The 12,910-nt window shown below is 39.3% G+C and overlaps 1 protein-coding gene across 2 annotated transcripts in view; it reads left to right on the forward strand.

Moving 5' to 3' along the window:
- Positions 1 to 12,587, forward strand: part of LOC137625881 (RNA helicase Mov10l1-like) — an 86,064-nt gene extending 73,477 nt beyond the window's left edge. Inside the window, exons 12-16 of one of the 2 annotated variants that reach the window (XM_068356819.1) lie at positions 565 to 714; positions 2,964 to 3,095; positions 9,909 to 9,989; positions 10,263 to 10,400; positions 11,406 to 12,587. In XM_068356819.1, coding sequence (XP_068212920.1) covers positions 565 to 714; positions 2,964 to 3,095; positions 9,909 to 9,989; positions 10,263 to 10,400; positions 11,406 to 11,621 — 717 coding nt within the window. In that variant the 3' untranslated portion in view covers positions 11,622 to 12,587. Of the gene's footprint in view, positions 1 to 564; positions 715 to 2,963; positions 3,096 to 9,908; positions 9,990 to 10,129; positions 10,211 to 10,262; positions 10,401 to 11,405 lie in introns of those variants that run through there. The other variant, XM_068356821.1, reaches the window with a different exon arrangement.
- Positions 12,588 to 12,910: the final 323 nt, after the last annotated feature.

The raw sequence follows: 12,910 nt of genomic DNA on the forward strand, positions 1-12,910 counted from the left end.
TGTGGTGGATAACTGGGGAGGGTGGGCTGTGGCACCCTAGCAGTACCAGCTGAACTCGGTTGAGTCCCTTGTCAGGCTGGGAGGAACGTAGAGAGTAGAGGTCCCCTTTTTGTTTTGTTTCATTTGTTGATGTCGGCTACCCCCCAAAATTGTTGAAGTGCCTTGGTATATGTATGTAAGTCCTCTTATTTGGTAAAAACTGAACATTGTTAAGAATTTGTGCATTCTTTGTCAAACTTCAGAGTGTAAGGAAGTTGAGTTTTTTAACAAGATTATGGGATTTAATACAAAAGGTTAAGGGTTAAAATGGAACAACATACAGTAGTGATATTTTTCATCTTTTCCTTCAGGCTTTGGGTCTTAAGGTTAAAACAAGATATATATATATATATATATATATATATATATATATATATATATATATATATATATATATATATATATATATATATATATATATATATATATATATATAGAAAAATGTTCAGTAGATGCCACATGTGTATCAAATATTAAGCAGTAGTCCTAAATTTGAGATATGACTTTCATTGAAACTTCTTACAGCCAGAAGAAAAAAACAGTAGCTCATCTTGGACATATGAACCACGCTTAGTCACTCAACTTTTGAGGAATTACAGATCACATCCTGACATAATCAACGTTTCGTCAAAATTGTTTTATCACGACAGTCTGGTGGCCTATGCGGATGGCGAGGTCAGTGTAGTGTTTCTCATTACAGTTATCTTGTCATTTACATATTTAATTATTGAAATATTTTATGGGAGTGTTAGATAAGTACAGCATTGGAACATTATCAGAGAATATGACTAAAAATTTTAAGTCATAGTAAATGCCAGATATCAATGTTTTTTTTTTTTTAAATATTCTTCTGTCGAATGTTACCATCTGTTTTATGCAAAATGTACCCTGCATATACCTGCTTTCTGAAAGACCATATTAGATTTTTTTCTTGAAATTACCTCTTGTTTGCTCTTTGTATTAAATTTTGATATTTTGTTTTCCCTTATACAGTAATTATTATTATTATTATTGATATTAATATTATTAATATTATTAGTTGAGCTACAACCTTATGATGCTATAACCCCAAGGGCTCCAACTGAGAAAATAGCCCTGTTAGGAGAGGAAATTAGGAAAAAAATTGAATAGTGTGCCCGAGTGTACCCTTAAGGGGACCGTCAGCTATGGTGTTTGACATAACTTTAAAAAATCTAAAATCGTTTTCTTGTTTCTATATATGCAGAAACATGTTTTATATGCTCTACCGAAGTTTCAGCCAATTATTTTTACAAATAATAAAGATAATGCGGTTTTTAAATGATGACACTATCCTTACTGCGTCGTCTGCATGACTGAGTTCGACAGAATCATCTTTCCGTGTTTATTTTTGCATATATATAGCGATTTTTTCACATAAGTTTTGAAATCTCATACATCTGGCCAAGATGGAAGGCATTGGTGGAGGGTAGTCGAACGCAAACTACAATCTACAAGAAGACCAGCCAGAGTTTTAAGAAACGTATAGAAGTTATGATACATGTGTGTTTGTTTACTTACAACTTTGTATGTACATCGTGTTTTCATAACGTCCTCGTGAACTATAGCGAGGCCAATGTAACCTAATGTCAAAGAAAGAACAATAAGTAAGCAGAAAGCAACAAAAAAGAACCAAGAGAGGGAAACATGAAAAAGAGAACAAAAGCTGGAACATTCTAACTAAAACTCTGGCAACAATGAGAGGCCGCTGGCAACAATGAGAGGCCGCTGGCAACTCATGACACCCTCACACCCAGTGTATTAGTAAACTTAGGGTTTAAATGCCTCGTTTAGGGAGCCTTCATGTAGGAATTAATAATAAAAGTACAAAGTTAGGTTTAAAGGCCACTCATGAGTGTCAAAGGCAAGGGACAGTGACATTTCCCTAGCAAGGAGGACAATTCCCGAGAGAATGACCATATATATGATCAGCACCCAAGCCCCCTCTCTATATCCAAGCTAGGACAAACCCGGGAGGGCCAGGCAATGGCTAAGGATGACTCAACAGATAGACCTATAGGCTCTCCCAATCCCCCCAACCTTAGCTCTCAAGTATGGTAAGGTTGCAAACACTGAAGGAACTTTCGAGTCTGAGCGAGACTCGAACATCTGTCTGGCGATCACCAGGCAGAGACGTTACCAATCAGACCACCACAACCCTAATGATGTTATTTTGATTTTTCTAAGAAACAAAAGCAAAAATTTCTGGCAAATCTTTGGGAGCTCATAACTCAAAAACATACAGTACTTGTTCACACTTTGGTACATTTTTCTCACTTATTTATAGATCAATTTTAGAGGGAAAGATATAATTGAAAAGCGGAATAAAAATTCCACACTTTTCTGAAACAATTGAGATTTTCCTTTTTCTCTTTATTTTATGATTATTTTCCATCTAGATGAGGAAAATTAAGAAAAAATGATTGAAAAGGAAAATATAAAATCTGTCACTCAGAATTATTTGGTTTATAAAGAAGTTTTGATGGTATGACTTTCAATACAATTGATGTCATATTAATGAAGAAAAATTTACCATTTTTTTTTAAATAATGATTTTTACTAATAAATCAAAATTTTTTAATCAAATGACTTGAAATTTTTATATGATGAAGGTATTATATATGTCTAAAACATACATAGAAATGGTGCATTTTGAATAATTAGAAAACAAATGCAGGACATAGCAGACAGTCCCCTTAAGCAAGAGGTGTTGTTGTTCTAGATGGGTTTAATAGATCATACATCTTACATCAATTCAAACATTTTACACTAGTATCATGTACAGTAATCAAAGGATTTTTATGTGTGTTGTTCGTTCTTATTCTCGTTAGTATATTGTGTTATAGTAACCTAAAGTACCATTACTTACATATATTTGATTTATATCACTTTCCACTATAATTCAGATACGAGAGAAATTACTGAGCTGGAGTGAATTGCCCAATCCACGTTGCCCTTTGCTGTTCCATGGTGTGGTTAGTGAAAATCTTCAGGAAGGAGATTCCCCATCTTGGTTTAATCCTACTGAAACCTTCCAGGTTTGTGTAGTATATTTTTTAAACATTTAACTTAGCCGGTGAATATATAGCTGCAACTCTGTTGCTCGACAGACAAAAAACTGTACAAAAAAAACTCGCCAGCGATCGCTATACAGGTTGCGGGTGTGCCCATCAGCGCCAACTGTCTGCCAGATACCAAACTCCATGTAAACAAAGACTCAATTTTCTCTCTGTCGACGTGTCGACAAGACGTACTTTACTCGCTGTTGAAACCTGGAGTTTTTCCCATCATCTTTGGTGAAGTACTATATTCTGGTTTGAGCTTTCGCAGTGCAGGTGTTTTATCTTCATCTTAAATCTTGAACTCGTTTTGGATAAATTTAATTTTTGGTGACAAAGAGAGTATGGACTTTCTTTGACTTTTAAATGGCCGACCCTTCCCTTAGACGGAAGTGTGTTTAGGCTTTTAGTAATTATCTTATCACGTTATAAATTAATTATAGATTTTCCTCTTCGATTAACTTTCCATTTATAATAAACATAAAAAAAAAAAAAAAAATTTTAATGTTTTGTTTATATGCGACCTTTCCTGAGAGTAGGCGGTCCTAACTTGGAAACCGAAGTTAATCAACGTTGAGCCCTTTAAATCGTAAATAGCTTTTAAAGAGCTAAGGATTTAAAACTTTTTAACTGAAAGTTTTTATGAAAGTATTTCTTTGAATAGTCTTCGTACTGTTTTCAAAGATGAACTAACGTTTAGTTTATTTATGCTACGCAGTTTGCGCTCTATCGTTACGATAGAGAGAGAGTGTATCACGGTTTCACTTTGCAGAAAGAGTAAATCGATTTTGACGTTTTGTTCATTCTTCTTTCAAAGTTAAATGTTTTAAATTCTATTTTAAAGGAACTTTTTAATTGAAAAACCTTTCAGTTTTTTCCTTTGGTCAAATAACATGTTTTTTTGACGAAACGTAATTGGGCTCTTCTCTTAGGTGCGAAATCAAGAGAGAAAGAGAGAGAGAGATAGAGATGGAGGGAGAGAGAGGAGAGAAAACGTTCCGTTCAAGCGGGTAACGTTGTTCTCGAGTTACTCTCGTCCCTAGTCTCTGTACGGGGAGAAAGGATAAAACGTTTTTAGTTTTATTCTCGTCCCCAGGCAATGTACGGTGAGAGATTGAAAACGTAGTTTTGAATGAACTAGTGTTTATTCTCTTCCCCAACCACTGAATTTTTTTATCTTAAAAGATGTTTACTGTTTTTTTGCTGGTATTAATGTGCTTGCATTATACGCCTGATTTCGCATTTACTACCTTTTGATGAGGGTAGAATTGCGTGCTTCAGGTAGAAATCAGTAAAAGTTTCGATTTCAGTGAAATAAGTGCAAAACAGAAAATCGTAGTGATAAAGTGATATTACGCAAAGTGTTACAGTGTTGCGTCCGAGGGTTCGTCTGTTCGTGCCTGTCGTTCACCTAGTCCGGGACCTCTTGCAAGCTCCCAAGTCCAGGGGAGAAGTAATGTCATACGACTTATGGGTTCGAGAGGCCTTGATCAGCGAACAGACGTTTCCCTCTATGGTATCGGGTGTATCTTACCAAGATCTCCCCTACCATTAGGCGAGAGAGACGTTTTTCTCCTCGTCATCCGAAGGCTTTTCGCATAAGAAACCTGTAACAAGGTTTCGAGACCCTTAAGCGAAAGTCAGTCCTTTCAGGACAGGTCCAGCGTCCTGGTTGCAGCCATTAGGACAGCTCTGACCCTATGCAGTCATCGGAAAACTGCTCGCCGCCTAACAAAAGCGTAACACAGACTCCGAGAGTCTTTTTTGTTGGCAAAGTGTTGCGGTCACAGACGTTACCCTCGTCTCTTACCGCAACCATTTCCGTGGATCCTTAATGGGTTGTACGGCAAGACATGCAGAATATGCTTGCCTCCCTTATGGAAGACTATTCTGCCGATTAGTCCGTTGAGTCTAGCCGTTTATCTCATCGATATCCTGGCTTTCAGCCAACCTAACGTTCCTTTGTGCATCCTGTTGACGTTGGCGTAGCTAAGTCACGTCAGTCAGGTTGTTTAGAACCACACTCGATGCGGTCTCGTGTGGATTTTCAGCCACATTTGGACGTTAGGCCACTTGCTGATGCTCCTGTTTACGTTCAGGACGTTCGCTAACAATCGGAGTTGACTTGTTTTGACGCTGTGCGTCAACCTCCGCATTCTAGAGTTGTTTTGACTGCTCAGTCTAGGCAGTCAAACCAGTCTCGAGTGGACGCTGTGCGTCCTCACGCACCTGTTGTTGTTGACAGTTCAGTTGTTGACAGTTCACAGACTGTCAAGCAGTTACATGACGTTGCGTCCTGGTCCGCTACTAATGCACCAGTGTGTGTGGACTCTGCTTGTAAAGCATTGCCACCACGGTAGGTCTCTCCCTTGCTTGAGACTCAGCTTTTATCGGACAAGGTTCCTTTAGATGAGGAAGTTGCTGTTCCCCCTCCTACTGATATTCCCTTGAGGACTCTGTCAGACGGAGAGGAGCCTAAAGCTGCTTAGCCCTCTATGGACTTTAATTAAATCATGCTGATTTTTAAGGATCTTTGTCCGGATCTTTTTGTAACTGCTGCTCCTCGTTCGCCTAAACATCAGAGCTTACACTAGGCCTAGCTACTTCGAAACCGTTGTTTATAAGCTAGTGCTCTCTCGCTCTCCTAGAGAGCTTTACGTCTGCTAGGCGACTGGTTTATCACCAGGAGGAGTTTGGGGGATACAGCCTTTGCTTTCCCTTCTTTTAAACTGGCTTATAGAGCGAGAGTCTGATATGACACGAGAGAAGTTCTCGGCTTGGGAGTTCCTGCCTCTGCCCAGATAGACTTCTCAAATCTCGTAGACTCTCCCTGGCGCCTGGCCAGGAGACGCTCCAAGTTTTTTACAGGTCAACTTCACAGCTGTTTTCGAGCCTTTGAAGTTTTGCTGTACAATTATGTCATGCTTAAACAAGGCTTTCAGGGATGGAAAGCGGTACCGCCTCAGTCGCTAACCCCGTCTGTTGCTGCACCTGCTCCCGTAGACCCTAAATGGGCTTTGCTGCAAAACATGCAGTCCAAGCTTGCGTCCTTGATAGAGGACTTTAATGCGGAGAAGGTTGCTGCCGAACCTTCTGGCCAACAACCTTCCAACCGGTCGGTTGTGCGTCCTGTTGACGCTGAGGTAACCTTCTCGCGTCTACCAGTTGAGGTGGTTCCTCCACCGATGCGACCCAGTGTGGGTTGCCAGCCGCACGTTGACGTTAAGCGACGCTCGGAGGTGGTTGTTGACGTTCAGGACGTTCAACAACCATCAGAGGTGACTTGTTTTGACGCGGTGCGTCAACCTCAGCAACCCGGTATGGTGTTGACTGCACAACCCAGACGGTCTAGACAGTCTCGGGTGGACGCTGTGCTTCCTCGCGCACCCATGGTTGTTGACAGTTCACAGACTGTGCAGCAATTCCATGACGTTGCGTCCGGCTCCGTCACGCATGCACCAGTGCGACCGGACTCAGCGAGCCAGACGTTGCCCACTCCGTTGCCGTTTCCTCATCAGTTTTCGGATGAGGAATTATCTGATGAGGACGTTGCTGAACAACAAGACGATCAGCCCCCAGAATAGATCAAGCCCTGCTATCCATCCAGAAGATGCTGAAGAAGGAACGCTGCTCAGTCAGGCTGTCGATGAGTCTGGTGGGGACGCTGTCATCCCTGGAACAGTTTGTATCACTAGGAAGACTACACCTCCGTCCTCTTCAATACCATCTGGCTTTTCACTGGAAAAAGGACAAGACGCTAGAAGCGGTCTCGATCCCGATTTCCGGAAAGATAAAGTCTTGTCTGACTTGGTGGAAGGACAATATCAACCTAAGAGAGGGTCTTCCCCTGGCTGTTCAGACTCCCCACCACGTTCTCTTCTCGGACGCATCGAACTTGGGCTGGGGCGCGACACTGGACGGTCGGGAATGCTCAGGTCTGTGGAACTCGAGTCAGAGGAGCATGCATATCAACTGCAAGGAGCTGTTGGCAGTTCATCTGGCCTTGAAAAGCTTCGAGTATCTCCTTCGAGGCAAAGTGGTGGAAGTAAACTCGGACAACACCACGGCCTTGGCGTACATCTCCAAACAAGGAGGTACCCACTCACTGACGTTGTACGAGATCACAAGGGACCTGCTCATCTGGTCAAAAGGTCAAGACATCTCCCTAGTAACGAGGTTCATCCAAGGCGACTTGAACGTCATAGCAGATTGTCTCAGTCGGAAAGGGCAAGTAATTCCAACCGAATGGACCCTCCACAAGGATGTGTGCAAGAGACTTTGGGCCACTTGGGGTAAACCATCCATAGATCTCTTTGCAACCTCGCTGACCAAGAGGCTTCCAATCTATTGCTCTCCAGTCCCGGACCCAGCAGCAATACATATAGATGCTTTCCTCCTAGATTGGTCACATCTGGATCTCTACGCATTCCCACCGTTCAAGATTGTCAACAAGGTACTGCAGAAGTTCGCCTCTCACGAAGGGACAAGGTTGACGTTAGTTGCTCCCCTCTGGCCCGCGAGAGAATGGTTCACCGAGATACTTCGATGGTTAGTAGACGTTCCCAGAAGTCTTCCTCTAAGGGTAGACCTTCTACGTCAGCCACACGTAAAGAAGGTACTCCAAAGCCTCCACGCTCTTCGTCTGACTGCCTTCAGACTATCGAAAGACTCTCGAGAGCTAGAGGCTTTTCGAAGGAGGCAGCCAGTGCGATTGCTAGAGCAAGGAGAGCGTCTTCCATTAGAGTCTACCAATCGAAGTGGGAAGTCTTCCGAGACTGGTGCAAGTCAGTTTCTGTATCCTCGACCAGTACCTCTGTAGCTCAAATAGCTGATTTTCTCTTATACCTGAGAAAAGGACGATCCCTTTCAGCTCCCACTATCAAGGGCTACAGAAGCATGTTGGCATCGGTCTTCCGGCATAGAGGCTTAGATCTTTCCAACATAAAGATCTGCAAGACCTCCTTAAGTCTTTTGAGACCACCAAGGAGCGTCGTTTGGCTACCCCTGGATGGAATTTAGACGTGGTACTAAGATTCCTCATGTCAGACAGGTTGGAGCCGTTACAATCAGCCTCCCTGAAAGATCTCACTCTTAAGACTCTTTTCCTGGTATGCTTAGCCTCGGCTAAAAGAGTCAGTGAGATTCATGCCTTCAGCAAGAACATCGGATTTTCGTCGGAAAAAGCCACTTGTTCGCTGCAACTTGGTTTTCTAGCCAAAAATGAGCTGCCTTCTCGGCCTTGGCTTAAATCTTTCGATATTCCCAGCTTATCGGAGATCGTAGGCAATGAACTAGAAAGAGTCTTATGCCCTGTTAGAGCTCTTAAGTTCTATTTAAAGCGTACATAACCTTTACGAGGCCAATCTGAAGCTTATGGTGTTCAGTTAAGAAACCATCCTTGCCTATGTCAAAGAATGCTTGGTCAGACTTTATCAGATTGTTAATACGAGAGGCTCATTCACATCTGAGTGAGGAAGACCGAACTTTGCTTAAGGTGAAGACGCACGAAGTTAGAGCTGTAACAACTTCCGTGGCCTTTAAGCAAAATATATCTCTGCAAAGTATAATGGACGCAACCTATTGGAGAAGCAAGTCAGTGTTCGCGTAATTTTACTTGAAAGATGTCCAGTCTCTTTACGAGAACTGCTACACACTGGGACCATTCGTAGCAGCGAGTGCAGTAGTGGGTGAGGGCTCAACCACTACAATTCCCTAATTCCATATCCTTTTAATCTGTCTCTTGAAATGTTGTTTTTTATGGGTTGTCCGGAAGGCTAAGAACCCTTTCGCATCCTGGTTGATTTGGCGGGTGGTCAAAGTCATTTCTTGAGAGCGCCCAGATTAGGGGTTTGATGAGGTCCTGTTGTATGGGTTGCAGCCCTTGATACTTCAGCTCCTAGGGGTCTGTCAGCATCCTTAGAGGATCGCGAGGCTCCGTAAGGAAGACGTACTTATAAGGCAGAGTAATCGTCTAAGTCGACTTCCTTACCAGGTACCTATTTATTTTGTTTTTGTTATTTTGATAACTTCTAAAATGAAATAAAAACTCTTAGCTCATAAGATGTAAACATATTTAACTGGTCTCTACCCACCACCCTGGGTGTGAATCAGCTATATATTCACCGGCTAAGTTAAATATTTAAAAATGATATTTTAATTATAAAATAAATTTTTGAATATACTTACCCGGTGAATATAAATTAAACGACCCTCCCTTCCTCCCCAATAGAGACGCAGTGGGATGAGGAGAAAATTGAGTCTTTGTTTATATGGAGTTTGGTATCTGGCCGACAGTTGGCGCTGATGGGCACACCCGCAACCTGTATAGCGATCGCTGGCGAGTTTTTTTGTACAGTTTTTTGTCTGTCGAGCAACAGAGTTGCAGCTATATATTCACCGGGTAAGTATATTCAAAAATTTATTTTATAATTAAAATATCATTTTTATTAATTTAGGTAGTGAAATGCTATTTTAATCTTTATTATATTTTAAGATGTATCGTAATGTCCTTTGCTGATAAATGCTCATTACAACTGATTAGTTCTCCTTATTGTTTGTTATTCAGTGTGCCACTTTCTCCTTCTTATAGGTAGTTAATTGATGTAAACTCATGGGTAATCGTTCTGCTGTTATTGGATATTGTATATTTTTCATTTTGCCAACTCTTAAGGTATTTGATTATATTATTTATATAATACATATTTTGGGCATGGTAGCCTTGTTAGATTCTTTAGGTAATTGTTAGATTAATCTATATCTGTAAAAGATTAATTTTTTTTTTTTTTTTTGCAGGTTGTACGTTATGCAAAAAGCCTTACTAATAGTGGTTTGATGCCATCTAATATTGGCATAATTACACCCTACAGAAAACAGGTTGGTTTATGTTTATTTTAAATGCAAATATTTTAGGAGTAAACATGAAGATATGAAAAACTTGACAATTTCCTCGGAAATGTAAACCTGAAGGTGAAATACTGTATGAATGTTGTTGCTCTGATAGCTAAATATTTCAGGTGGAGAAGATTAGGCAGCTCCTTACAAATATTTTACGAATAAACTTGAAGATATTAAAAACTTGACATTTTCCTCGGAAATGTAAACCCGAAGGTGAAATACTGTAGAAATGTTGTTAATGAAAAATTTCAGGTGGAGAAGATTAGGCAGCTCCTTACAATTTTTGGAGTCCAGCCTGGAATAAAGGTTGGCACAGTTGAAGAATTCCAAGGCCAGGAGAGGGCTGCAATAATAATTTCTACTGTGAGGTCATCAGAGGAATTATTAGAGGTAAGTGATTTTCTTTACATTAACCCTTTTACCCCCAGGCTATTTGGAAATTTCCAACCCTTAACCCCCAGGGGGTTATTTTTTTCCCAGCACATTTTGCACTATATTTTTTTTAGATTGCTCTACCAGCCTTAATTTTTGTCATAGAGAGGTCAGGTTGGTCCCATTCTCTTGGAAAATGCCTGAATTTTTTCAAAAAATTATCAAAAATATGAAAAAAAAAAAAAAAAAAAATTTATAGCATTTTTTTGCAAGGACGTACCTGTACGTCCATGGGGGTAAAAGGGTTAACAACTATTTACTTGAAATAAAACTCATTATCACTCATTTTGTTTATAATTTAGTTGTCATAAATGCATAGATACATAGTTTAGCTAATTAGCATATTTTGAAATTAGTTCAGTACTGAACCAATGAGCAGTTTCAAGTTGGTTTTCCCAAATAGTAATGGTATTGATAATGATAAAAGTTATTGGTTTTGAAAGGTTAAATTTAGCCATTTAGTCACTGTCATGTAGCAATATTATTATAAAGGGCTTTAACATTATCTCCAATCAACATTTCTTGATTTGTGGTTTGTGTTTTCCTGCTGAAATGAGGATGCGTCATATATTTGTTTATGTTGGAGACAGCGCTGTTAACCTGCAAGTAGCGAAAATAATTGAGAAACAGTACCGCCAACCAAGTGGCCAGTAGAGAAAATAATGCCAGTTAACCGATGTTTCTGGATTATAGATTGCCGAATTAGGGTGGTCAACCTGTATTTCTAATGAAATTTTAAGATATTTTTTTTTTTTAATCTTATTCATTCTTATAGATGTGAATGGAATGTTTGATTGTGTGAATGTACATACAGTACTCAGTACTATACTTCTGTTCAAATTACTTTTTAACATTTGATTAAATGTTATATTTTGAATCCAATGTGTTTACCATATTTGTTAGGGCTCGCAATCATCTATTTATTGCATTTTCATTTACATGTGAACTAAAACTCTCTTCCAGGTTGACATGCAACACAGCCTTGGTTTCGTGAAGTGTCGACGACGCTTCAACGTTGCCATAACTCGGGCTCAATCCCTTCTGATTGTGGTGGGAAATCCTTTACTTTTGTCATTAGACAGTTACTGGTTGAGTTTTATTAGCTTTTGTATTAGCAAAAAAGCATATATAGGAGCTGAAATTGAAGTTGATAACTTGAACTCAAGTGAGTTTGATTAAGTTGCTAAGAAGTAAAGTTAATTTACTTCTATTAACTGTTGTTTACAATGTAAATTATTTTTCTTTATTCAAGTACAATACTGTACTGTACTGTATTTATATTTTTTTCGGGGGGAATCTGGTGCAACATATCATGATTCAACCAGCCGTTATTCCTGAAAGTAATTTTGATGGAAGACAAAAGCATTTTGATATCTTAACCCTTTTACCCCCGGGGTATTTGGAAATTTCCAACCCTTAACCCCCAGGGGGTTATTCTTGTCCCAGCACATTTTGCGGTATATTTTTTTAAAATTGCTCCAACAGCCTTAATTTTTGTCATAGAGAGGTCAAGTTGGTCTCATTCTTTTGGAAAATGCCTGAATTTTCTCAAAAATTTATCAAAAATATGAAAAAAAAAATTTTCATAGCATTTTTTTGCAAGAACGTACCGGTACGTCCATAGGAGTAAAGGGACGGCTCTTGTGAAACGTACCACTACGTCCTTTGGGGGTAAAAGGGTTAAGGAATGATGAATAGTTTGGTATAAATTATATACTGTATGGTGCGCATTGTCTTCTGGTTTATTGAATTTCTACATTTAGTTTTTTGTTGAATGTGGTACAGCATTCCAAGATATGAGCAACCCAAAGTATCTTTGGTGGAAAACAATAAGATTTTGTTTATAACAATGTCATGTTATCGTATTAAACATGAAAAACATATTGAAGATTGTACTTAAATAACTTTATAACTTGAAGAAATTATACATTCTTAAAAGAAACCATCCTGTATTAAAGAATACCATTGCTATTGGGAATAATAAATTCCAGAATTTTGTTGCGTATTGTAGTAAATTTTGAGTATATATACTTATTGAAAGTGTAATTCTCCATGAACAAAATTATTCTACTTTGTTAGCAGATGATAAAGAATAATTCCAGTTGAATGTGATAGAAAAAAAAGAATAAAATATGTATAGTGTTATTTTAGTGTTTTCATGCTTTTCAGTATTTATCGTGACAAAATTGAAGATATTTATGTATCCCCAAGGTTTATGTTCATGAATGGAGCTTTGAGGTTGCAGGGTAGGCAGGTTGTCGGGCTTCCAACAATAATGACTCCCATATATCTTGAAGGTAAGGTGTGTTCTTGTAACGACAATTAATCAAAAACCATTGGTGTGTACAGTTTTACATGCCACCAATGAGATTTACACTATTGAACCAGTCAGATCTTGATTACTATGGAAAATTTTGGTAAGTTGTTATTTCTTTGCTGCTTAGGCTCACTACCAGAGTCCTTAAAAG

The sequence above is a fragment of the Palaemon carinicauda genome, chromosome 33 (genome assembly GCF_036898095.1).
Source record: "Palaemon carinicauda isolate YSFRI2023 chromosome 33, ASM3689809v2, whole genome shotgun sequence".
Classification (NCBI taxonomy): domain Eukaryota; kingdom Metazoa; phylum Arthropoda; class Malacostraca; order Decapoda; family Palaemonidae; genus Palaemon; species Palaemon carinicauda.